At 43.2% G+C, this 26,222-nt stretch overlaps 1 protein-coding gene across 6 annotated transcripts in view; it reads right to left on the minus strand.

Annotated features, from left to right (window-relative positions):
* Positions 1–6: 6 nt before the first annotated feature.
* Abcc9 (ATP binding cassette subfamily C member 9) overlaps positions 7–26,222 on the minus strand; it is a 110,404-nt gene continuing 84,188 nt past the window's right edge. For 5 of the 6 annotated variants that reach the window (XM_029478465.1, XM_029478463.1, XM_029478466.1 and 2 more), the window contains 11 exons: positions 23,903–24,005; positions 15,556–15,657; positions 14,600–14,720; positions 12,889–13,019; positions 11,610–11,688; positions 10,732–10,840; positions 9,160–9,263; positions 8,215–8,348; positions 4,634–4,696; positions 3,897–4,072; positions 424–511 (listed from right to left, as the gene is read on the minus strand). In XM_029478465.1, coding sequence (XP_029334325.1) covers positions 3,935–4,072; positions 4,634–4,696; positions 8,215–8,348; positions 9,160–9,263; positions 10,732–10,840; positions 11,610–11,688; positions 12,889–13,019; positions 14,600–14,720; positions 15,556–15,657; positions 23,903–24,005 — 1,084 coding nt within the window. In that variant the 3' untranslated portion in view covers positions 424–511; positions 3,897–3,934. Of the gene's footprint in view, positions 512–3,896; positions 4,073–4,633; positions 4,697–8,214; positions 8,349–9,159; positions 9,264–10,731; positions 10,841–11,609; positions 11,689–12,888; positions 13,020–14,599; positions 14,721–15,555; positions 15,658–23,902; positions 24,006–26,222 lie in introns of all 6 variants that reach the window. The other variant, XM_021164328.2, reaches the window with a different exon arrangement.

A 26,222-nucleotide genomic window follows, 5' to 3' on the forward strand; every position in this document is an offset into this window, starting at 1 on the left:
AGTGAGTTCCAGGACAGCCAGAGCTACACAGAGAAACCCTGCCTCGAAAAACAAAAAATACTAAGAGTGTGGTGACACAGATTACTCATTTTAGCTCCCATGTTTGACACTTCTCTCAAATGGCTTTACCTCTTAAGGCTGCTAGCATGATTTAACGTAGCCTACTTTTCGAGTGTGGACAGAACCTATAAGACATGTATCTCATGTGTAAATGAACCTATAAGACATGTATCTCAGAAACTGTTAAACCAAAACAGGAAATAGAAATCTCAACTCTCCGCACAGAAATCCGTCACCGTTGGCAAAGGTGAAGACCGCTCAGGTGGGCCGACGGTAGGCATTGAAGTACTTGTGTTGTTGAGAGACAATCCTGTCACATGTCTGCACGGACAAACGAGGCAAACACTCCATCTTCCTGGGCCAAGAGGCTTTCCGGGGTGTCGTATTCCAAAATGTTTCCTCTCTTCATCACAATAACCAGGTCTGCAGTCAGAATGGTGTGAACCCGATGCTGCGTGAACGTGAGAAACATCGGCATTTGTTATGAATTTGAGCACATCAGCCAAGACGGTGAATATGAATATCTCACAGACTGGTCATGCATGGTTGCTTCTTTTTACTTTGGGTGTACCAAGAACTACCCTTTTCTTGTATGAATTAATTAATTCATTTATATGCTTTTAAATGCCAACCGGCATGGTGGGATTTTGTTTGCTCTGTCTTAACTTCAGTGCAGCCATTACTCACTGTTGCACTGAAACTTGACCACTGTACACAGTAATAAATGTGCCTCAGTGAAATGCCAAAGGGAGCCCATAGGAACCAGCTCGGTTCTATTTTATTCTTGATTATAGTTAGTTCATGTGTGAGCCCACTAAATCCCTGTTTAACAAATAATAAAAAGGATCCTGAGAGACTCTGGTCTGGAAATCTGGAGAACTCTATTCTGGCATTCAACATTTGAATGCATTATCTAGGGTTATTGACCTGTAGTCTCTTAGGGCATTATTCAGAGTTATTGACCTGAAGTACATTATAGCGCCCTTGGAATGGGGGATTTGGTGTTATTTATTAACAACATTTTTTTTTCTTTTTTGGTTTTTCGAGACAGGGTTTCTCTGTGTAGNTGTAGACCAGGCTGGCCTTGAACTCAGAAATCCACCTGCCTCTGCCTCCCAAGTGCTGGGATTAAAGGCGTGCGCCACCACTCATAACTGCCATTTATCAAGCATGCATCATATGTTAGTGCACCGCACACATGAACTTGTGAACCATCAACATTTTCTTCAGCTGCAAGTCTCCCTTCCCTCCACTTTATCGAACATACAACTAGGGTTCAGACAGATCAAGAAAAGTAGAGAGGTGGCACAGATAATTAACATCAGGATTATCATCGGATTATTACTGAGACAAATTTACAGGTTTCAGAGGTACTGAACTTGGCAAAGTACTTCCACCCTGCTCCTGAGCCTGGCTACCTCAGGGATGTTCACCAGCCACGATGACTGTTACAGTGATGTGTGTGAGCAGGCTCCATGTCAGGCCAGCATACATTTTAGCCACCCCACCCGAGACCTATGCAATCTTCATCAACACGCTACCCGTGGATTCTGCTGCTTTGCAGCTGTAATGATGGCGGTGCTGATGCTGCCTTCTGCCACGATGTGAGATAAATGCTTTTGGAAACTGCCACCTTTTCTGGCACTTGTAAGTAAATGATAAATAGCAGCTGCTGTGAGAAATTCTCTTGACGTAAGTTTAGAAAGGAAAACTGCAGTGCAGTGCCCTTACTCTTGCTGAGATCAGTCTAGCTAATGAACATGGAAAGTCAGCCTTGTACAATTTTAAATTTGCTGGGAGACATGCTTTAAAAGTATCAACAAACTTTATCAATTAAAAAATTTATTAGTGAGAAATAACTGCTTTAATGATAATTCTATTCTCTGCAGGGTGTGATTCCACAGATTGTTGAAGAAACCTATCAACTATTTAATTGTTGGCTGAACTTCCCTGTTGAGTGTTTAATAGAGTGAAGATAACCAAACTAAAACAACAGCAAGCCGTTGAATGTGTATACATGCAAACGCACGTGCACACACACGTACGCACACACACACACACACACACACAGCCTCCATCTTCCCCCTTTGTTAACATTTTGATGTGTAAAAACAATGTAAAAACTTCCATCCTTCTCCTCTCTTCTGTCCATTGCTGTTTGTGGGGCATGGTGTGTTTTAGACCTGAGAGTGACTCTCAAGTTCTACTTGCCACTTTCAAGTTCTCAGTAGTCACCCATGGCTATTTTTAGAAATTAGCCAGGAGTTAAGGGGCAATGCCCATCTTTGAGAAAAGATCAGAGGCTTTTGTACCCCCACACACTTCAAAGAAATAAACTGAGCAAATTGTCTTATAACAATGCATTTTCTCTTTAGAAAAAGGTCATTTCTTCAATGACCACTTCAAAAGTGCTTTAAAAAACAAATTGGCTTTTATATCTATGAAGACAGTTATATAAACATTAATATAACAGTCTAAAATTGTGTTTATTAAAATATTATAAATATTGAAAAAATTTAGCTAATAGAAATAAATACAGCTTGTGTTTATCCCATTAATTTGCATTATTTTTGGTTGTTGTTGAGAAAGCGTGGGGTCAGTTTTAATAGTGTTGAAGAAAATTTCAAAAATGCTCCAGAGTACTTAATCCAATTAAGACTGAAGAATAAATCATTTCCATAAATAAATACCGGGAAATAATTTGGTATGTGATGACTCCTCTTAGGAAGCTGGGAAAAAATGTGTATTTTAAGATATTTTATATCATTTAGTGGCAGTTAACCAAGGCAGCAGAAGAACTTTTAACTAGAGAAAGAGAACAAATCTCTGTAGAGCTCCGGATCGCTCTGGAAGAAGTCCATGACATGTGTGGTGCTGGTCTGTCTTTGATGAGCCACTTGTGCAAGGTGGGCCTCTGTACGGACTCTCAGACATGCCTCATCCCTCTAGCCTTTAGGTGTGTTGGGTATGTGGGGGAGTGTAATGACCTTCACATTAAGGGTCTAGAAGACTGGACAAAAGATTTGTGTTAACTATTCCTCAAATACAGTTAGAAATCAGATAAAAGAATGCAATCTTTCATTTAAAGATAAAACTTAGGATCAAGATAAATACTTTATGGGACTCCCAACCCCACCATGCTTCATGCAGAGTAGAGCAGAGACTTGGTCTCCTGGGTTAGCAAGGGTCTGACATTCCTCTATCTTCCGGGTCATGAAGGAGTAAAAGAGGGAATTCTTCCTTCTCCTAAATATCTTCCTACATGTCTCTAGCGAGGCAATTCTTGAAGCATCTTCAAGAAGTGTTTTTCATGTTAGCTGGTTCTCTCGCCTCTTAGATTATTTACCATGGTGAGAATGAAGTTCTAAAGCTCCAGCCTTCAGGAAGGGGGAAGCACAGGGCTTATCAGGAAAATTGGAGAGAATGGGGGTTCCTTTACCTGGGCCCCATGGGAAGTCATTTTCTAGAGCTTGAGAAAGATACACTTCAAAGAGTGGTCTTTCTCCCAAGAGTAGTGAGTGTCCCCCAAAGCACAGGGTTCTCAGCAATTATATTAAGTATTCCCTTAAAGCCATCTTTGGGCAGGTAATACACATGGCAATTTTAAGGGGGCCTAGAAAACAGCCTCAGATCGACTGGTCCTTAGGTAAACCTAGTTCTTGCTTCTTAAATGCTCTCTTTGAGAACATAAGATGCCACACACAATGCAAGCATTCAGGTGAGCTGACTTGTGCAGTTAGACCCTGTGGTTAGTTCCTCCCCTTCCATGCCCCACTCCTCTTAATCACAGCCTGTTCTCTGCCTTACTCAGCGGAGGATTCCACTAAGACAACTACCAGAGAATGAGACACTTGGCGGAGCAGATCACGCTGGTCTACTTGTTGGTCATCACCAAAGTAGAAAAGAGGCCATTCTTGTGCTGGAGCAGGTTTGGACCAGTATCACACTCCACTAAAATACCCTCAGAAAAGACTAAAACAAGGCCTGCATCCACAATAGAAGAGACACGGTGCTGGAGGAAAGAGAGGTGGAGAGAGAGGAGAATCAGCAGGAAAAATGGACGAGTGTTATCATTAAACAAAGTCTTCAGTGATATCAAAGATCCAAACAAAAACAAGAGAAAGAGACAGAAAACAAACAACCTTGCAAGCACGAAAATCAACACAGGGCTAAGTGATTCATGGACCTGGTTGCAACTGAATGTACGGATAGCTATCCCATTGACTTCTATGTTAAAACAGACAAATGGATAGAAGCAGAGAAAATATACATAAATATTAGCTAAATTGGTAATGGCATTTAGGAGCATTCCTTCTGAAATGTTCCTTCCAACCATCATGGTATTGAAAATTAGCACAGACACTTAGCATGTGATCAGCTGCTGTCCTTACATTTCAGATGATGCCATTGAAAAATATATATATAATGTGAAATAAGAAAGAAATACACAGTTCAACATAAGAATATTTTACCTTCTCAGACTTAAAACTCATTAACCCTTATAATCAAAGCTACAGAAGAATGAGTGACACTCCTCCCCCCACCCTACCCCCACCTCCCGCATGTCACTTACAGCTATGGTTACGACCGTGCGGTCCGCAAAGGCTGTCATGACTACTTTCTGCAAAATGTTTTCCTGCCAAAAGAGAAGAGAAAAGTTTCAATTTTCAGGTGCCTACTCGCTCTTGCTACAACATTTTATAGCCCAGGGTAATACTTTCACTGGCCGGTTCCTTCTGAGCACGCTCACTCCAAGCCTTCTGTGGAGGTTGACAGAAAGTATAGCCAGTGTCAGGCTGGGTTCTAGAAATGTCTTCCAAATGCAAGAAATGTCAGTGGTCTCAAGTCAAAAGGGGACCTTGAGAATGGAGGAAGAGATGTTCTTTTTTAAAAAAAAAAAGATTTATTTATAACAATTTTAATCTTGTGTGTACTGTGTATATATATATGCTATGTGTGTGCAGGTAACCCACAGAAGCCAGAAGAGGGCATCAAACTCCCTGGAACAGGACTTGCTGTTGTGCGCTGGCTCAGGTTCTGTGTTGGAGCTTGAAATGCTATGGCTACTGAGCAGCTCTGCCACCCCAGATATCTCAAGGGGCTGGGAGGCGAAGTAGTGGAATACAAGTGTCTCGAAAGCAGAAGAGAAGTCTAATTTGGAGGAGAGTACCAGGTCAGGAGCCATGTGGGATGGGGTGAATAAGAAGAAAGCACAGTGGCATTCAGGAGGGAAAGTGTCTGTTATGATGAACCCCGTTACTTTGTATGCTAACTGAAAAAGAAAACTCAGTGGTCGGTCTTATGGACAGATTCCTTACCAGGAACCTCAAAGGGGAAAATGCACCTCATACGCACGGAAGTGCGTGCTCTTAGTAGACCACAAGCTGCACATGGTGGAAGCTAATCATACCCTGGTGCTGACCTTTGTCTTAGCAAACAAAGAGAACTGAAGTCCATGCCAAAATCTGGGTGTTTGACCCATAGGGAATGTTTATGAAAAAAAATACATTTTCTTCATATCACAAAATATGAGTATCATTATATTTGAAAAGTGTGAATAGTCTGTCTCACTCTTACAGGAAAAGTTGGTCACCTACGTATCTCACATAGGAGCCGGGCGTGGTGGCGCACGCCTTTAATCCCAGCACTCGGGAGGCAGAGGCAGGCGGATTTCTGAGTTCGAGGCCAGCCTGGTCTACAAAGTGAGTTCCAGGACAGCCAGAGCTATACAGAGAAACCCTGTCTCGAAAAAAAAAAAAAACAAAAAAAACCCAAAAAAACGTATCTCACATAGGTTACCTGATTCAAATATTCTCACTCCCTCTCTCCTACACTATGCAGAAGCAGTTATGTTTGAAATAGGAGAAACTTCCAACTGTAGGCCATTTGTTATTTTATACAATGTTAGCTGTGATGTCATATAACTTGGTCATATACTTTGATTAGTCCTAAGAGGGGAGAGAAGCTGGGGTGTCAGGCATAGTGGTGTGTACCTGTAATCCCTAGTGATGTGTATGTGTGTGTATTTGTGTATGTGCATGTATGTGTGTGTATTTGTATGTGTGTGTGTGTGTGCATGTATGTGTGTGTATTTGTGTGTGTGTGTATATGTGTATGTCAGGCATAGTGGTGTGTACCTGTAATCCCTAGTGCTGCGTATCTGTGTGTATTTGTGTGTGTATATGTGTGTGTATGTGTGTATGTGCATGTATGTGTGTGTATTTGTGTGTATGTCAGGCGTAGTGGTGTGTACCTATAATCCCCAGTGCTGAGGAGAGAGATGCAGGAGGATTACAAGCTTGAGGTGAGCCTGGCATGACAGGGAGTTTCAGCCTAGCTAGGATTACATCAGGAGACCCTGTCTTAGAAAGTGGAGGTGGGGATGAGGGAGATGGAGATGGAGTTGCATTAGCATTTTCATAAATGGTTGGTTCCTAACAACCTTGAAATGGCTTTATTGGGTCTAATTTTACTCAATCGGAGCCAAGCAACCAGAAAGCAGCATGGAGTTAGGGTGCAAAGTCTCTGGCCTTGTTCCACGAGTACATGGAGAAACCCACTCTTTGTTCCAGTCGTTATAAACCTTAAAAAAAATTACAAATTGCTGTAGATGATGGATGGCCATAGTTATCATGGTTTACTGAAAAGACTGAACATTCTACAGTTCAGAGTTCCCCTGATCCGTGACCTTATTCCTGAGCACGCCATACTGCTGCGCCCTGAGATTACAACACCTTGAAATGTATCAGAAAATAAGGATCTGGTATAGACGAGTGCAATTCACTCCTCCAGACTAAGACCTCTGCTAACAGCCTCTATTTTTCTTCCCTCCTTCCCCTTCCCTTCCTCCTTCCCTCCCCCTCCCTCCTTCCCTCCCTTCATCCTCTTCCCCCAACAACCCCCCACAAGCTCCGTAACATTCTTTCTGCTCCATCTCCCTGACATCCATTTCTATTTAGATTGTGTAAGGCCATGCAGGGTCCGCCTCCCTGTTCTTCTAGAACAGTACCTTACAGTTGCAACCACACAGTCACCAGTGGCAGAGTCCCCTGCTTAAAGACTGCGTGGCGTCTTTAAGATCTCTACATACCACATTCTCTTTATCCGTCTGCCTACACACTTAGGTGTATGAATGAATGTCAGCAATGCTGATAGGAGCAAGGCCATAGCGTCTCCTGTGTAGTATACAGAGTCTGATTCCTTTTGCTATAGACCCAGTAGTTGGCTACTGGGTCCACACGGCAGACTTGTTTTTAGCTTTTGAGGAATTTCCATATGTCTTCCAAATCAGCTGCATTACTGTTCATTTTTACCAACAGTGTGCCTTTGGTCCCTTTTCTCCCTGTCCTCCACAGTGCTCATTGCATGGCACAATCAGCTCAGTTAATTGTAATGTCACATCCTGCAAAGTTGTGGGCAGATTTTCAACATTTCCACTACATAGAAGTGTGATAAACTTCTTGGGTTAGAAGTGTGCTCATCTGCTTGATTGACTCTTTCTACAACGTATAATATGGATGGTGATGTCACATTGTTCTCCTTCCGTGTGTGTGTGTGTGTGTGTGTGTATGTGTGTATGTGTGTATGTATGTATGTGTGTATATGTGTGTAGGTATGTTTGTATGTGTATTGTGTGTGTGTGTGTGTGTGTATGTGCATGTATGTGTGTGTGTGTATATGTGTGTGTGTGCTAAGATGACAAATAGTATGTCTGCATTAAGGTATCTGGTGTTCATTTCACATTTCCTCTCATTATTTTTAGAAGTTTGAACTCATGTCAAGTGAAAATGTTAAGGTGAGTTTAAGAGATCAAGTGGCTTGTCCAAGGCCACACTTAGTGTGTAGTAGGGCTTGAGAAGACATTGAATATTTCAACCTCAATTTCACTTCTCTTTCTGCTATACCATCCTGCTAATCTGTAATATCCCAATGGGTGAGGGCTGACTTCGATGTTCTCAGTGAATCTCCAGTCTAACTGTACCATATTAAAAGTGAGTCTTGGTGACAGAAATCCTTTTGGGGATGATCAAGGCCATTGTTGGGAGTCATTTGCAACAGTAGCATCGAGGATTTAGAACCCAGGCAGATGAATACACCACAATTTTCAGTCTCATTTCCAGCACATTGATGTTTGAAGCTGAGATGTGAGCTCACCGTGGCCATGTCAATGGAGGCAGTGGCTTCATCCATGATGAGTATACTGCTCTTCCGAACAAAGGCCCTGGCCAGGCAGAACAGCTGTCTCTGTCCAACACTGAAGTTCTCACCACCTTCAGTGACAGTGGCATCTGAGGGAAGATAGCAAGAGACTCACTGACAATAGAAAGAAACATTCTGGGGAAGGACAGAGTTAGAAAAGAGAATATGACATGTGCTCTGTTAGCATGGTGTGCTGTTGAAGAGATGTCTCTTCGGGGAGTAAGGATGGTGCTGGATTATCTTATTGTGGATAACATGTGGAAAATTATGCCCTAACAGCAAGTCAAGAAATACTGCTAACCATTTGCAAGACCAGAAGACCTTGGAAATTGTTGAATTATTTAATCCAGTTTTCCTGGGAGATTGTGTGATATACCTTCCTATGGCCTAGGAAGACTAAGTGGCTCAACCAAGGACATTTTTGTGTAGTAGGGCTTGAGAAAAATAGAATATTCCAACCCCAACTCCATTTCTCTTTCTGTTATATCACCCTGTAATATATTGACCCTGCTAATATATTATTCCAGCAGATGAGGGCTCAGTCTGTTTTTATATATGTATTTCTATTACTAATGTTTGTATGTTAAAACAAACAAATAAATGAACAAATAGAGATGAGAGCTGAGAGAAAGCCAAGTGGTTAAGAGCACTGGCTGCTCTTTGCAGAAGACCTGTGTTTTGTTCTCAGCACACACATGATGTTTACAACCTCCCGTAACTCCAATCTGATGTCTGCTCCTGGCCTCTGTGGGCAGTGCATGCACACATTACACATACAGCTGAATAGCTCTGAATATACATGAATAAAATCGGGGCTTAGAATCACGCAGTTCTATCAGAGTGTGGAGCTGGAGGCACGTGGAGTGGGGGTGCTAAGGAACCAATAACCAGAGACCGTACCTAAGCCTCCGGGCAGAGATTTGACCATATTCTTCAGCTGGGCAATTTCTAGAGCCTCCCAGAGCCTGTCATCTGTGCACTTGCATTCAGGATCCAGGTTAAACCTGTAAGGGAACATCTCTGTGTATCAGTGATAGTGAACACAGAGCAATGTTTTCAATACCCAGAACAGGGCTCAGTTCATTGCAAGCACAGAACTCAAATACAGTCTAGAAAATATCCCTACAGAACTGATTCTAAACACACAAATCTATATGGGACCAAACAGTACACAACAGGAGTATTCGGAGTGTCTCAGAGATACCAGCTGAAGCAGCACTGCTAAACAACTTGATGCATCTAGAACTTTTTAAATATTTTGTTTTAAAAATGAAAGTATAATTACATAATTTCTCCCCTTTCCTTTCCTCCCTCAAATCTTCCTGTGAATCCCTCTGACTCTCAAATTCACAACATGTTTTCTTTCATTGTATGCACATGAGGGTGTATATGTGTATATGCAGATATGTATGAATACCATTGTATAAATTCAACCTGCTCAGTCCATATAATGTTACTTGTATATGTGTGTCTTCAGAGATGACCACTTCATATTGGATTAAGCAATTGATGTGCTCTTCCACAGCGAAGACTAGTTTTCCCACTCTTGCCATTCCTTGGTTACTACTTATAGTTCTTTGTCTAAGCTTGGACCACTAGAACTTTTAATTAAAGAAATCTTATAGGTGAATAATGAGTGATATTCCATATTTTTTTCTCCACCTACAAATAATAATTCTGAATAGAGGTAGCAAACTAGGTAGTAGTTAAGTGGCAGGGAAGGTAATCAAGAGAGAGAGAGAAAGAGAGAGACAGAGAGATACAGAGACAGACAGAGACAGAGACAGACAGAGACAGAGAAACAAAAGCAAAAAACAAAACAAACAAAAAAGCCATGTACAGGCATGTACCTGCGCGCGCGCACGAGCACACACACACACACACACACACCCTTCCCTGATTTTTTAGTGAAAGTCTGGGCAGCTTTTGGACTCAAACAATCTGCAACTGGAATGGCAATTTCACCACTTGGATTATGAACTTAGGAAAGCCACAACAGCTTTGAGTTTCAAAATAATCATTTGTAACACAGGGATAATGATATGCCCCCAAATGCCTTTTCTGAGGATTTAATCAAACAATGTACTGAAGGAAACTACTGGAAGAATGAATATCTCCAGTTATTTGTAGTTTTTACTGATTTGTGGGAAACCATAAAGCAGGGACAGAAAGCAATGGAGCCACTTTTGCCAAACTATTTAAGAGAAGAATAGAAGTTGTGAAAGGCAAGAAGGTAGAAAGCGAGGGTCTGCAGTATCTGCCGAACTCAGGACTGACACAGGAATCAAGAAGGTGCTGTGGGGTGGGACACCTCAGAAATGTCACCACTCACTGTGGGCTTTATAGAATGAAACAGAGAGCTCCAAGTTCATGTCTAGGTTAGCGCACCAATGCCAGGGGTTCCATCTCTAGTTGTGGGGCGGCCTGCTGTACCTGATCATTTCCGTGAAGTTGTCAGACTAGTCCACCCACCTGATGGAGCCGCTGAACAGGATTGGGTCCTGGAGAATGATGGACAGCCTGGAGCGGAGCGTGTGCAAGGGCAGTTTGGAGATGTCTATCCCGTCAATGACTATCTTTCCTGTTACAGAAAAACAAACTCATGAGAGAAATTTCCATTCATTTAATAATTAATATTTTATCCCCTCCCCCATCCCACCATCACCTGGCCATGAGGCCCTGGCCTTAATCCCCAGTTCCACCAATGAATAAATTAATAAAAAGAGTTCTGGATTGAAATACAGAATGTAAAACTTCCCATTTAAGTATAAAAAACATCTGTCTCTAACAAAATGTACATTTCTGGTGAGATTCTCTTTCTGATATTTTTTTTTCCCTTGGAAGGAATGTTCTGTTATTATTCAGTATTTGGTCATGTAAGCCAAAATCATTGTTCTCCTTTGGGTCCTCTGTCTTCTAGAATGCCTTTACCCTCCCTTCCGGTTTTATTTTTCTTCATGGGATTTTTTTGGAAGCAGACATCCTGTATGTATATCTTGTTGTTGTTGTTGTTTGTTGTTGTTGTTGTTGTTGCAGTGTATCCCTACCACACATACGAGTTTCCTGAAGACAAACCCTTTGGCCTGTCACCCACAGTCATAATGAGTAACACAAGTCACTGCAAACAAAAAGCAAATTCTGTGTGTGTGTGTGTGTGGGGGGGTGCATACAAGCTCAGGTACACACACCATGGTACACGTGGAAGCTAGAGAACAATCTATGGGAGTCAGTGTGTCCTTCCAGTCTGTAGGTCTTGAGACTGAGTCCAGGTTGTCAGTGTTGGTGTCAAGCATCTTTCATGCTCAGCATGAGAGGACACCTGGATGATGAAATTTCAGTTAACAGCTCACCGTCAAATATGTCGACCATTCTGAAGAAAGCCAGAGATAAGGAGGACTTCCCACTGCCAGTTCGACCACAGATGCCCACCTGGGAAGAACAGGAGTGATAGAGACTCAGGCAAAGGCACGAAAGGGACAGAGGCATTTTTAGTTTTGTCAAGGTGTCATGGGAAAAGTACAAATCTGCTCAAATAACTGCACTCCAGTGTCCTTAGATCTCATGAACTACGATAGAAGTAACAGCCCCACTCAGCCCCTGATGACTGCATTCTGATTTTTACATTTGTGTGGCTGTGTTGTTCTCTATCTATGGCTTTATTTCAGTACCAAGTTACGGCTGGACCTTCATACAACTGTCCAGTTTTAGTTGAGAGGTGATGGGTTTAACAAGCCCACTTCCCCTCACTTAATCTTTATTTTTTATTTTTATTTTTTATTGGTTATTTTATTTATTTACATTTCGAATGTTACACCTCTTCCTCATTTCCCCTCCACAAGCCCCCATCCCCTCCTCTTTCCCCCTGCCTCTATGAGGATGCTCCCCCACCTGCCCACCCACTCCTGCCTTAACGGTCTAGCGTTCCCCTACCCTGGGTCATCAATCCTCCACAGGACCAAGGGGCTCCCCTCCCAGTGATGCCAGATAAGGCAGTCCTCTCTTACACATGCAGCTGGAGCCACGGGCCCCTCCATGTGTACTCTTTGGTTGGTGGTTTAGTCCCTGGGAGGTTTGGGGGTCTGGTTGGTTGATATTGTTGTTCTTCCTATGATGGTGCAAACCCCTTCAGCTCCTACAGTCCTTGCCCTAACTTCCTCATTGAGGTCCCTGCTCTCAGTCAGTGGTTGGCTGTGTACATCCACATCTGTATTGGTCAAGCTCTGGCAGAGCCTCCCAGGGGACAGCTATACTGGGCTCCTGTCAGCAAGCACTTCTTGGCATCATTTTTAATATCAATTAAAAGAAATTATTTTCAGATTAAATCCAGAATGAAGGCACCAAGGAGATGTCTCTGTGCCAGAAATCAGAAATTTTAAACAGTATGCCTGCCTGGTTGATTTTTGATGTGAGGCTAATTAAGGGCAGAATAACTCAGGGGCTTGCAGTGTCCTGCTTGGATCTGCTCTCTCCCTTTCTTTTTCATGCAGATGATTTTGCCCACAGCATATGCAGAATGTGAGCCTGGACACCCAGGGTGGGCACTGACATGGTGATGTCCCATTCATGTGGTGATGGGGGCTCCACCAAAGATCTATGCAGACAAACAGTCGGATCATGTGAATGCCATACCTTCTGCCCGGGTTTGATGTAAGCCTTGACGTGTTTCAGAACGGGCTTCAGGTTATTTTCATATCTGACACATAGATCATGAATCTTGATCTCGCCTTCCTGCGGCCAGTGCTCTGGGACTTGAGAAGGATCTTGGAGAAGCAGAATAGACAAACAGTAGTTTAAAGAGATACGAAGAAAGGAACACACACACTTAAATATACATTCAATGTCCAGGAGTAACTTTAACATGTAAATATATAGGTATATATCATTTTCCATAAATTCACTGTAGCTCCAAATCAAACTGCGGTAGCTTAGTTTTTGAATTAAATAAATCCAGAGTAAACAGTATTGACTGAGAATTTTAAATATTTTTGAGTTATTTTCTTTCCCTAAAGTTTAACTCTTGAAAATTCCATGCAGATACACAAAGTACTGTGTCCATTCTTCACCCCGACCTACCCTCCCTTAGCTTCCTTCCACTCCTGCTGACCTCTTCATTCTTTTAATTAACCCCTCCTGCTGTCCCTGTTTTTCTTACAAGTTTAACCTGGGACTAGGGGGTGGGGTGGGCATTAACATCCTCTGGTCTCTTCTGCATCCCAGTATTCCACGCTATTCAAAGATAGTTCATTTCTGAATGGTTTCTACGTAAGTGGATCCTCAAACAACCAACGTTTATAATGTGAGTGTCTCAGCTATTTGAAAATAACTGAGCTATAACTTGGGAGGCAGGCAAGAAGTCTGCATCTGCCGTTCTAAGTGGACAGCCTCATGGGAATGCAAACACAAAGCACTCTGGGAGCACAGAGGTTGGAGAGCTGTGTAATTCAGGATGGCGGGGGGGGGGCAAATGTGGGATGGGGAGTTGGTGGAGGGTAACTGGGACATGGGATATCATTTGAGATAGAAACGAATGTAATGATTAATTTTTTATAAAAGCAGTTCTTGAGGCGATTCTCAGGGAACTGATTTCAAATGTGTGTATGAGAAGAATAACGATGAAAGGAAAATGTAACATGCTATCGTGTCTAGGGAAGAAGTATGTGGTGAATGAGAAATGGGACAGGGCAAGAAGTAAAAGGTCACTTAGTGTCCTCAGCTATAACCGAGACCGTGTGCTTTTCTAGCTAGAGAGCCTCTGAACGTCTTAGGCAAAGCAATGCAGCTCAATTGAGATTCGCATCGAATGCAGACCATACTTTGTCTACCATCAACATTCTTGGAAGTTTTATTCCAGTAGAATTGAGAATCCTGTTTAGCACTTTCAAGTTTCTTGATATTTAAATTAATAAAGCTGTAAGAATGAGAATACAATATAGTAAGTCCCAAATACATTTACAACGTCTCTACACAATATTAAATAGAATCTACTTGTGTCTAAGACTAGATTTTTGCTTATTCTCAGCCACTAATATCACACAGTATTCATATAAGAGTGGGTGTGGCGTGTACACACATGCTCTCAGCACTCAGCGGGTTGAGGCAGGAGAATGAGTTTAAGGTCAGCCTGGGCTACATAGACAGAACCCCAAACTCCAAAAATAAATAAATAAATAAATAAGAAAATAAATAAATAAATTCAAAATGTAAATAAATAAAAATAAGGAATAAATGAATAAATAAATGAAAATAAGGAAGGGGGAAGTCAGTGAAGAAGAGAAGGGGTTCTCTTGGTATCACAGTGACAAAGCAAAGCAGGTGCCCAGTGCCAGGAGCGGGCATGTACCCATGGTGCCTTCATAGTTCTCCGACTCCATAGTCAAGAAACTGTTCACTTTCTTCACTGCACCCATCTGGACTTCCAGGTCGGCCAAGTTCCTTACAACCCAATTTAGGTAATTGGTTATCTGACAAAGTGAGAGAAAAGGACACACTTAAAGAAAGCAAGCAATTCTCAGGTTCACTGCACATTTGGGGACAGAATGACCTGGACAGTGTCCATCACATGGTCCATAGGTACTGCAGGTTAGCAGGCATCAGGGAGAGTGTCATGAGACAACCGCAGAGAAGGTGTGTGTTCTTCAAAGCCCTTCCATGTCTCTCCTTCATGAACTGTTCTCTGATTCCACTACACAGCGGAGAACTCAGTCCATTCATATGTATGCTAATCTTATTTCTATCCATGCTCCTTTTAGTGCCTCTGTTGGGATGTACACAACACAAGACAGGGATCCCAAACAACTCAGGCACAGGATGCTTGTAGGATCTGGGATGTTTTAGAATCTAGCTACACACTGCCAAAGAGAAAAGACACGGACAGAGAGCTGGCTCAGCTGCTCAGAGCGTTTGATGCTGAGGACTGGGGTTGTTAGATCCACCAAACCCATATTGGGTGAGTCTCTACTGCCCGCTGTCTCTGCAGAGCCAGCTTTAGGGGAGCTGACATCCTTCTCTGGCCTCCATGAGCACCTGTATCCATGTGTGTACACAGATGCAGGCACACATGCACACACACAAATACACATAATTAAATATTAAATAAAACCTTTAAAATCAAAAGGAGAGAGATTAATCCAAGCTGTCCTAAAACATTAGCTTTAGGCTCAAATTTGCTATGGTGTTAAAATGTCACCTTGTATTAAATGTCATATTTCACTAGTGTCCGTGAAAGGGGGTTGATCATTTCTATGGGAAGTCCCTCTGGCATGGCATGGAAAGAAAGGCATTCTCTTCGGTACCCACCGTGAGGGCATAGAGAAGGCCCAAGCCCACCAGTCCAGAGTTGGAAGAGCCACTAATGGATGCAATGGAGGCTGTCAGAACAATGCACGCTCCCAGATAGTCCTGTAAAGGGGAGAAGCAAGTTAAACGACCTGAAGATTTCCCAAGTCATTAAACAGAAGATGCCAATCAACTCAGAGAGTGTGAGCAGCCAGTGGGAAACACACCATCGCTTGAGTGTCTGGTCAGGCTTCACCCAAGTGACTCGTCATTGAAGACCAATGACGAGACTGGAGTCAGGAGTGGCAGTGTGCGCTCCCAGGGAAGATATGGCTTATCTGAAGAGAAGCTGTGGTTGCTGCCACAACTGGGATCAGATTTAGTTGCTCCTTTCGATATACATGTTTTTTGACAGACAAGCAACTATTTCATAGCCTGTGTCAAGTTGGCTATCGGCCCCCTTCATGCTGTAACAGAGCCCTTGCAGAAATGAGCCTCTGATGCTTGATGAAATCTGGAGTTGAGCATTTTGTCACCCATGTTCAGGTTTGGGACATGAGATTCGCAGATCACATAGATGAGGAAATGGGCTGCGTTTGCTTGGAAGTTACAAGTGTTATAGACAGGGCTTAAAGCACCAGACTTTCCCATGACTCAGCGATAAACTTTGCAAAACGTAAAAGAAAAATTCACAAAGGCCATCCTCGGAGTCGACTAAAAGACATCCACTCATCTAAGCCTCTTCTAATCCCATTCCCCAACTGTATGAGCATGGTTTCTGCTTTATCATAATCATGCGCCACTTGTCCCGGAAACAGACTTTCAGACATGATTATCTCAAGTCACAATTAGTGAACTCCTGCAGCTAGAGAGAGCTCCAATCCCTCTAAAAACGTATCACCGATGGAAGATAAGATAGAAGTAGTAGTGTTGAAGTAGTAGTAGTTAGTGGTATCTAATGTGCTAAAAACAAAGAAGGAAGTGTCTCCAGTGGCCCCCTGCGTGCACTGGTACCTGTATCAAACACTAACAAACATCGTGCTGCTGCAGAGCCCACCATGAGTCCAGTCTTGACATATGAGACTGTTCAGATATTAGCTTTGCCAGTTAGCAGCTACTATGCTCAGGTAACTAATTTAGATGCCTTTGCATCTACGTTTCCTTTGTGAAAAGTAGAAATTGTGCCTAATCCACCGAAACATTGAAAAGGATGACATCATAGTTATGTTTTGCTGTCCTGGGAATTGAGATTGCTTTTACTTAATGGATAATTTTTCAAGTGCTTGAAGCAAGCTTTAAAAATCAGTGTGCATCATAGAGTACTAGAGGTCAGAACAGGCACTAAGATAAAATTCCACATCAAATCCCCTGACAGTTGCAAAGGGGTTTTTAAATAGCAATCACACAGAGCTAACCTATTGAAGCAGTAAACATCACTGAGTAGTAAATTCTTTGGTAGCTGTTTCTGATAGAGCCATTGCCAACAGCACATTCATTCAGTCAGGGCTCTTCTCCCCTTTGCTTGAAGAGACGACTGCACAGCACAGAGCCCTTCTCGTTTAGGCCCTGCTGTTATCGTCTATAAACGGCAAAGAATTCCCATGTACTTTAAAAAACATTTATAGTTATAGGATTCCCCCTATAAGCCTTCTATGCTAAATTTCACAGTCTCAACATGATGTGGTAGGTTCCCAGGTTATATAACATCTTTTAAGCAGATTCACACAGAGGCTGGAACTGAGAGGACCCAAGTCCAATTCCCAGCATCCACATCGTGGCTCCAGGGATCATAGGCCCTCTTCTTGACTCTAAAGGCACTTTTATTCACATGTATTTTCATGCACATACACATTTATAAGTTTTTAAGTTTTCAAAATAAAATAAAAGGATTCACAAAGAGTTTCAATGATATGTTTCATAAAGCAAGGTGAGCCTAAGGTAAAGTTCCACAAGATGTGCCTGGTGGAATTCAAAGATACTGGGGCTCAAGTTCCTAGGAAACTTCTGTGTGTCGTGCACACTAAGGCCTTGACTTGGGTGATTTAATTTCTACGCTCTGCCACCTGACAGTTGGTACCTTTGAAAAGAAAAAGCCTCATTCAGATTTGTTCATATTCTGTTGACAGTATATATCAACTAACATACTTCCCTTTTATACTAATCAATGCCTCCAACTTATATGAATAATAATCACAAGCCCCAGTGGTTTATTGAGTCTTCTGTCACTATCCTCCAACTTCTGTATGCTCCCTGCTCTGATAGCACCTGAGACTCCTTCCTTGTTCCGCCTCTCCTCAGCAGTCCCTGGGCCCTGGCTCCTTCTCGATGCCACCTTTTCTCTCTTGGCTGCTGGCTCTAGCCCTAGGGTGGCTTTCTGTCAACATGTCCTGCTTAGTTTTCTCAAAGTTACTTGTTTCCTCAAGTGCTCATGGTGCCTCTACTCTCCGAGGAACCAGAGTTTTGGACGTCGGGATCTCTGACTGTCTGACTCATCACAGGCAAGGAGACCGATGCTGAATGAATCCAAAAGGTCAGTTGTGCTTCATGGAATAAGGCACAAGGTGAGCTCACCCGCCGTTAAAAAAATGCATCCTCTCAATGAAGTTATTTTTATCCACAAAGGATATCAAAGTGACGTCACTTTCAAAGGCAGATGCAAATGTAGTGTTAAGTACCCACCCCCCCAGACAGTCTAACAAAGGCAAACATGTTCTCTTTCGTTTGCAGTTCTTAAATTGTATGTAGTTCCATAAAATCATGCATACATGTAATTCTGTGTTTTAAATTCTAAGAGGATACACATTTGTGCAAGCGTGTGCACACACACCCACACCCGCACATACACACATACATACATAAGAAAGTTTTAAAAACAAAGCAACATATTTTCTAAAGATTTAGAAACCTTCTGAAGTATGTAACTAGAATGATAACTTGATCTGCACAAGAGATGCTTTTTTGTGTGTGTGCAAGATATTTATCAAGATGTCTTACAGAGACTTGCTACGCTTCGGATGAGTCCTTTCAAGCACACAGTGAACTAGGAAGGTGAGACTTAGCAAAGGTAGAGACGTCCAAGCCGGCTCCCTGTCCTCCAAATCCCGTGCTAGTAACACGAACACACACAGGCAATGGATTAGCATTTTATCTCTCTTCCAGTTCTTCAAAGTATATGTCAATAGCAAAATAGTTTAAAGGTAATAAATTAAGAAAACAGAAGTCAATGGTCTGAAGATCTACAGAGAAGACAGAGGACACTTAGGGATTAGGACTAGCAAGCCTTCTGCTCAGGCCCAACACATCTTAACCAACCTTTTTGGTGACAGACACCTCCCACAGTGAGATTCCGTTAGGAAATAAACCTAAGTACATGAATTACCCACTCTCAAGGGAGAGCTTATCCCCACCATGTCATGTGCATAGTGCCAAACTATAATTGTGTGTGTGTGTGATGTTTAGTGTGCATGTGCACATGTGAATGCAGGTGTGTGTGTGTGTGTATGTGTGTGTGTGTGTGTGTGTGTATGAGGTTCTGTCCACTTTGTGTTTTAAGGCATGAAACTCACCAAGTAGTGAGCCAGTGAGCCCCAGGGTGGGCTTGTCTCCAGCTCCTCAGTACTGGGATAAGAACAGCACACTGCCATGCCTGGCTTCTTGTGTTCTGGGGGCGCAGGGACTGGACTAAGTCCTTGTCTTTCGGAGGAAAGCTCCTCTAGCCACCCCTGAACTGTAATCTGATCATGTAAAGCCAGTGCTTCTGGAAGGGAAGCCCTTGATTCCTATTGGCTGTAGAGAAAGCTCTGGTCCAATTTCAGTAAGCCCATGATATCTATCTGTACTTGGGGTTATACTGAAAACTGTAATTCTCTGCAATCAGCAGCAACGGAACACTATAGCCTCCCCCTTTCCCCACTGGTCCTTAGAAATGTGTCTCCTCTCTAGCACTTGGGAACAGGAAAATTATATTAGGGACTCAGATTGCAGTGATTGCAGCCCTGTCTACTGAGGAGCTGGAAAGCTCTTGGCTGTCTCACCAAACAGACTGAAGACAGACTAAGCAACTATTTTCACTTCCGCATGGCGTGCCTACTGACTTCTTGTGTTGTTTGTTTGTGTTGGCTTCTTGATGGGAATTTTCTTTCAGCCTTCTACCACACATCACGACAAAGCCTTGGAACCACAGCCTGTGTGTAGATAGACTTACACAGTTTTTGCAAATGGATACACCAATGCCAGAGAACTGGAATTGTTTAACATGGAGGGATGAAGAGAGGACATAAGTAAGCTGTGTTCAAAGGCCAGGCCCTGGGGACATACACAGAACCCTGGCCACTTCACTCAGCACTGATAGGAAAACAGTTCTTTCCCCTGCCAAGGCAAGCAGGGTGGCCCTGCTCTTGCTATTTGTCTGCCAGTCAAGTAAGTCCCTTTATCCCTTCGTTCACCCCGTGGATGTGTTAAAACCTTTCTTATGCTTTCTCAATCCTAAGCGAATGGGAAATGAATATGGTAGGCAAGATGAAGTCTTCCACACAGAAACCATAGAACCAAGGAAAGACAATAACTCGGATGGCCTTAACTCTTTCTATTTCTCCTTTTCTTTTCATGTGTTTGCATTTGCATATGTATGCCTATGTGTGTGTGTGTGTGTGTGTGTGTGTGTGTGTGTGTGTGTATGGTGACATGTGCCTTTACTGTGGCAGAGCTGGCTAACTCCTCTAGTCTAACTAGCCTGCCTGGGAATTCCTTCTCTGCCTCCCCAGTGCTGGGATGGCAGGTGGCCCCTGTTGGTATTCTGTCTGGATTCCATCCCCACAGTTACCTGGCAACAGCCAGATATGCTCCTCCTCACAGTTACCTAGCAACAGTCAGGTAGGCCTAGCCCACTATAAAAGGGGCTGCTTGGCCCCTCCTCCCTCTCTTGCCTCTCTCTTGCTTCTCTTGTTCTTGTCTCTCCCTTGAACTTTGCCTCTTGCTCCCCCCCTCTCCCCATTCTCTTCCATCTCTCCACGTGGTCATCACCAGCCTCCCCTTCTCTCAGCCTTTCTCTGCCTCTGCTACCCTCCCCCCATGCCCTAAATAAACTGAGGCACCCCTTCCCTCACACCTCCCCACACCCCTATAGAGCATCTATTCTTATAGTTCTTTATCTTTTTATGATTACAACAGCCCCCAGGAGCTGGGGTTCTAGGATCCAATCTCTTCTCCTCAGACTTGTGTGTTGGCAATTTATCTGTTGACGCTGTCTCCTAAGCCTCGGGATTTTCTGAACCCTTATTCAACATGAACGGGGAAAGAAGCAAGCATCAGGAGTTTACTAGACAAAATCTTAAAGCTGGATGGAGCCCAGGAATCTTTTCCCCAATTCAACAACCTCCATCTGCTCTGATTTCCTTCCCTCCCTTCTCATGGGGATTTTCTGCCAGCAGCAAGGGGGTAGGGGTGGGGGTTCTGAAATCAAGAAGTGTTTGAGAAGAGGAAATGGGGGACTCACAGCCACAGGAAGCTCTGAAGTCAAGCTTTCTCCTTTCTATACTAAGGCTTCCAGCCCTCTTAGAAGCTTCCAGAAAAGCTGCCTGACTAATTAATGCCCAATGCCATGACCCTCCTTCTGCCCTGTTAGTTGTGTCTGTTCTGAAAATATGGTGACTATTCACTCAGAGCAGGTGTTCCTGCTGATTTCCTGGACTCTGTGGTTAATGAGAGGGGCATGAAGGGCTGTGTGAACAGTGCAGATAAGATCAATGTATTTTTGTTTTTTTGAGCCAAATAAAGACTTTCCTTACTTTTCTCTACCCTCCAAGGACTTACAAACCAGAGCTCATCGAGTTATAGAGCTGAGAACAACTCACACTTTCATCTCCAAGGCCCTGACTTCGCCGTTCATTTTCTCTGACAAAACCCTACTTATGTGAGGCTAAAGTTACAGATACAATGAAGAGGTCCCTTCCACACACCCACAGTAATGAAGCCACGTGGGCAAAAAAGCGTTGCTTTATGTGACAATCCATCTGTGACATATGTTTCTGTACTACAGCACTTAGTTTTAAATAAACTTATTTTAAGTGTAAGGGTGTTTTACCTCTCTCTCTCTCTCTCTCTCTCTCTCTCTCTCTCTCTCTCTCTGTGTGTGTGTGTGTGTGTGTGTGTGTGCGTGTGTACCACATTCACACCTGGTACTTGACGAAGCCAGAAGAGAGCAAGTACTTGTGAGCAGATGTTTAGGAGCTGTTTCATGTAATGTCTTTCACTGTGTCAGGGAGCTGTGGAATGAAGGACCGAGTCTACCCCTGCCATTTAAAAACGCAATCCCTTCTTTAGTCTGTAAGGAAACTGAATTCGTTTATACTCAGGTAGATTTGGTTGCTTTTTCTTGGGGGGGTGGGGTTAAAATTCTGGGTCAGACGCAGCCGCTTTGAACTTGGCTGCTGTTTCTCTCTAGTTTGCCCTGCCCTTCCCTTTCCTGGCAGGCTCGGGTGCTGATATCTTGGTTTGGCTCTAAGAACAGGACATATGGTTTGCATGAAGATTCTTCTCCTACACTTGTCTGTGAACCTGCCATTGGGAAGTGCTAAGGGCAGCAGCCATAGACATCTCGCATCCAAGGAAAACGACTTACCCCTAAGCATCACGCCTAATCTCCAAGCTAAGAAAGACCAGACTCAAAGACAACTACTGTCATTGTCACATTACACTTCTGAAAATCCACCCACAGAGATCTTCTTCTGTTAGTTCTACTATTCCAATATGATATTTCTCCCCAGAGAATAATGGGGATCTTTAAAAGAAGAAAGAAAACAGAAACTTCAAACAAAGAATAGTGGTCTAGATGGAATCTGGAAACCAAGCTTGGGTTTTGTTATAGATTTTATGCAACCATGTATCTAACTTTCAGGAGTCTGTAACTCCTAAGTAACTCTGTCCTGATTTTTCCAGCCTTCACACCATCCTGAAAGATGCTTTAGTTGTTGGTTTTTGTGTTCAGTTGGTCAATGAGCTCTCACTGACATGGTGATAAAGGGTCTTCTCCACTGGTAATGAAGAATCTTCACCACTTTTGTCAACCAATGAGAAGTCAGAGTAACTAGAGACCTGGGTGGTCTAAGACTATCAATCTGTATCAATGTATTTTATGACCACTCTTGAACTTGGGAGTCTTCATTTTGACCCCTTTAAACTTCTTATATCATCTACCTTCTCTGGTTATGGGTTTTTATTTTTAAATCTGCATCTGGTTGGAGATACAAATAATCTACAGCAGGGACTTAGATTAACTTGAAAAACCCTAGAGTCGCCTGGCTAGAGAGTTCCAGTGAGGGGTTATCTACACTGGGTAGTCCTTGGGCATGTCTGTGGGAAACTGTGTCCATTAAGTTAATTGATGTAGAAAGTCCTACACCACTGTGGGCAGTGCCACCCCCTAGGCAGGTGTCCTGAAATGTGTAAGAGTAGAGGAAGCAAGTGCGTGAGATTGTATTGCATCTCTCTCTCTCTCTCTCTCTCTCTCTCTCTCTCTCTCTCTCTCTCTCTCTCTCTCTCTCTCTCTCTCTCTCTCTCTCTCTCTCTGCCCTTGACAGTGGATATGATAGGACTAGTTCTTTAAAGTTTCTTCCTGGACTTCCCACAATGAGGGAGGCTAAGCTGGAATTGTAAGCTGAGATAAGCCCCTTTCTTCCCTCACTTGTGTTTTGATAGCATATTTTATCACAGCAACAAATCAAGCTAGACTAGCATACTAGGGCAATTCCGTCGCTTTCGTTGTTATTTTAGGGACACGTCCATGAGGTACATGTTTTTATTCTTACTTTATAAATGAAGAGGGAGCTGGCACGGCAAGAACTTAATCTGGGACATGAAGTCTATACTGCGCCAGAATCTGTGCTTATTCCTGTGTGTCACACAGCAGAGAAGACAGCAATAGATGACTGACAGTTTTGTACTAACGTAGCCCTCCATTGGCTTAAAACAAAGAAATTCACCTTCCCTTACAGGCTTGTCTGGATCAGTGAAGGACATCAGTGTACCTGGTCACTTTTCAAATTGTCTTACAAAAAAAAAGAATGGCATTGTATAACTATTTACTATCCTGTAAACTTAGGTAGTTCGGAGGGTATAAAGAACACAGAGTGATTTTTGCTTTGGGGGCATTTGTGTGTGTGTGTGTGTGTGTGTGTGATTAGCTACAACATGGAAATAAATTTCATCTGGAACAAAACCAAACCTGATCTATTTTAAAGTCCAGTCAATGGAGGTCTGGTCCTGACTCTCCGTAGAAGGCTAGTTCCACCAAACATCTGCCTCTCCACGCCAAGCCTCTTGTCTGTTTGGTTTCCATTACGAAATCGCACAAGGAACATAATGAACGTACCGTCCTGACCTCCAGCCATCTGTTGGCTGCTGAGAGAAATAAGTAGGCAATGTTGTTCGTGTCTGTCAGCTCCAGCATGCGTTGCTTGAATCTGGTTTCATGCCTTCAGAAAACAAAGACACCACAATGTTAGTCACCTAACAGGAGAATTAGAAAAAGCCAGTCACCGTTAACTACTGAATGGTTTGTAACAGAGTGACACATGGATAGGATGCGTGACAGGCAAGTGGACTCCAGAGTCGCTCTGCTGAGTTCTGGATAGAGTCCAAGGGGGAAAGTGTTTGCTCCGTTTTCATGCTACAGCTAGGAAAAGAAGCCACTGCTATGACAAATCTTCATTAAAGGTCACTTTGTGATGCCACAGTATTGATGGATCCCATGCTGTGAGACTTGGCCTATGCCATCCGGGCTACAGAAATCACAGTATGTTCTACCTGTGTTTGAGGGGTTTATTTCATTTTTCCAAATGATGTTGAGCTGGGCTGGATGAGAACCAGTGGAGACAGAAAACCATGCATTTACAACAGGTAAATATATCCCTTCAAATATATTCTTTTCTTTGGCTTTTTTTTTTAAACCAAAGAAAGACAGTAGGGTGCCAAGGAGCAGAAGATTGAGGGATCTTCTCACAGATGGCTGGCACAGCACAGGGTCTGTTTGCAGTGACCCTGTGAAAGCGAAGGAGACTTACTTTGGGTGATCTGGATAGAGACAGAGAGTGGGAAGAGAGAAGGGTCAAGCCAGGCTTCCCAGAGCACAGGGAAGACTGTCTGGGAGTAGCTTTAGGAATGAAGCTGGGTTTTGGGGGTGAACAAGGCACTGTAAATACTCTGAGTGACATCAGAGAAAATCCTTCATCCTCTAGGGTTGGGAGATTTCTCACCTTAATGGTCGTGGTGATGGAGAGACGTCAGATGTCCATGGGAAACTTAGGCTCATCCCTGTTGCTTAACATGATCAAACCCAATTCTGCGTGGCTTGCTTTAATAGCAGAACTAGCAATAACCTTCAAGCAAGCGTATATCCTGTGTGAGCACGTCTCACCCTATACCTCAACCCCCTTGCACTACCATGTACCATGAATATATGCCATAGAAAGTTTGTTTTAAAAATTAAGAAGACCCTTAAGCACTTGAACATCCTGGGTACAATTTCACACATACACACTGAAAAGAAAAAAGAAACATATCTTTTCTATGTAACAAACATATCCTGACTTTGTAACCACTTTCCTTAAATAACAGAGGGACAAAACAGAGCTGACAAGCAACTGGTTTGAAAGTTGGTTTCATACCCAGCTGAGTTAGCTTCTTTCCTCCCTGTGGCCACGGCTGTTCTGACATAAACCATCTATAGGCCATTTTGTAAGGAATTACTGACCCACTCACTAGTGAGCCCTACTTGCTAAAAGAATCCCCCATTCCTGTAAAATCTTCCAGTAAAATTGCAAAACTTTTAAATAACTCATCACTTGTATCAAAGGACGAAGAAGTCCTGGGCGGGGTACTTTTGGCCCACCATCAGAGTCCATACAGGCCAATATAAAGCAGATCTTTGGTATCTCTCCAATCAATCTGACCATTCTAGTGTGCCAAGCCAGAGAGATAATTTGGTGAGACAGCAGTGTCTGATCTACGACGATCAGAGTTTAGCAGTGAGAGCCAAACCATTACTTCGATTTGAGCTATGCAGCCTTGAACTAAATGCCACGTCCAGGGGGACCTATGTCAAAGAATGGCAACACCATGGCTTGGGACTGAACAGTCCAAGGAGCGTGTCTGTCTTCCACGTGACCTTAAGAGGGGTGACTGTAGTGAGGAGCTGGAAGGCGGAGTGGCCTCTGAGGCTCTAGGATTCACAGCAACAGTGAGAACAAACTGTGATGGTCTTTGTAAGGCTCCCATTTCCATGCTTGCCAGGAACGTGCTAGGTAAACTTGCTTGCTAGAGGAATACTGGCTATATTTGCATCTAAGCCTCCTTTCTCCACAGCAAGGAAGACACTGTGCTAGGTTCTGGAGATATACAATGAACAAGATGTGTCTTTCTCAGGGTGGGAGAAATCTTGCTAGCTAGTGAGTCTGAGGCAGCCCAGGACCTTCCTTTCAGGAGCCTAAGAGCATAAAGGAGAGATTTACATTGGAGGATCTGAATAGAGAACCAGGAAGAGGAGATGGGGAGAAGGCAAGGGCTAACCCTGGCTTCCTGGAGCATAGGGAAGACGTCTGGGAGTAGGTTTTATTTGGGGAAGGGGGCAGGTTCCTGGAGTGAACAAGACATTGTAGGTGCCCTAACAGGAAACAGGAGTGAGAAGATCCAGG

The sequence above is a fragment of the Mus caroli genome, chromosome 6 (genome assembly GCF_900094665.2).
Source record: "Mus caroli chromosome 6, CAROLI_EIJ_v1.1, whole genome shotgun sequence".
NCBI classification, from domain to species: domain Eukaryota; kingdom Metazoa; phylum Chordata; class Mammalia; order Rodentia; family Muridae; genus Mus; species Mus caroli.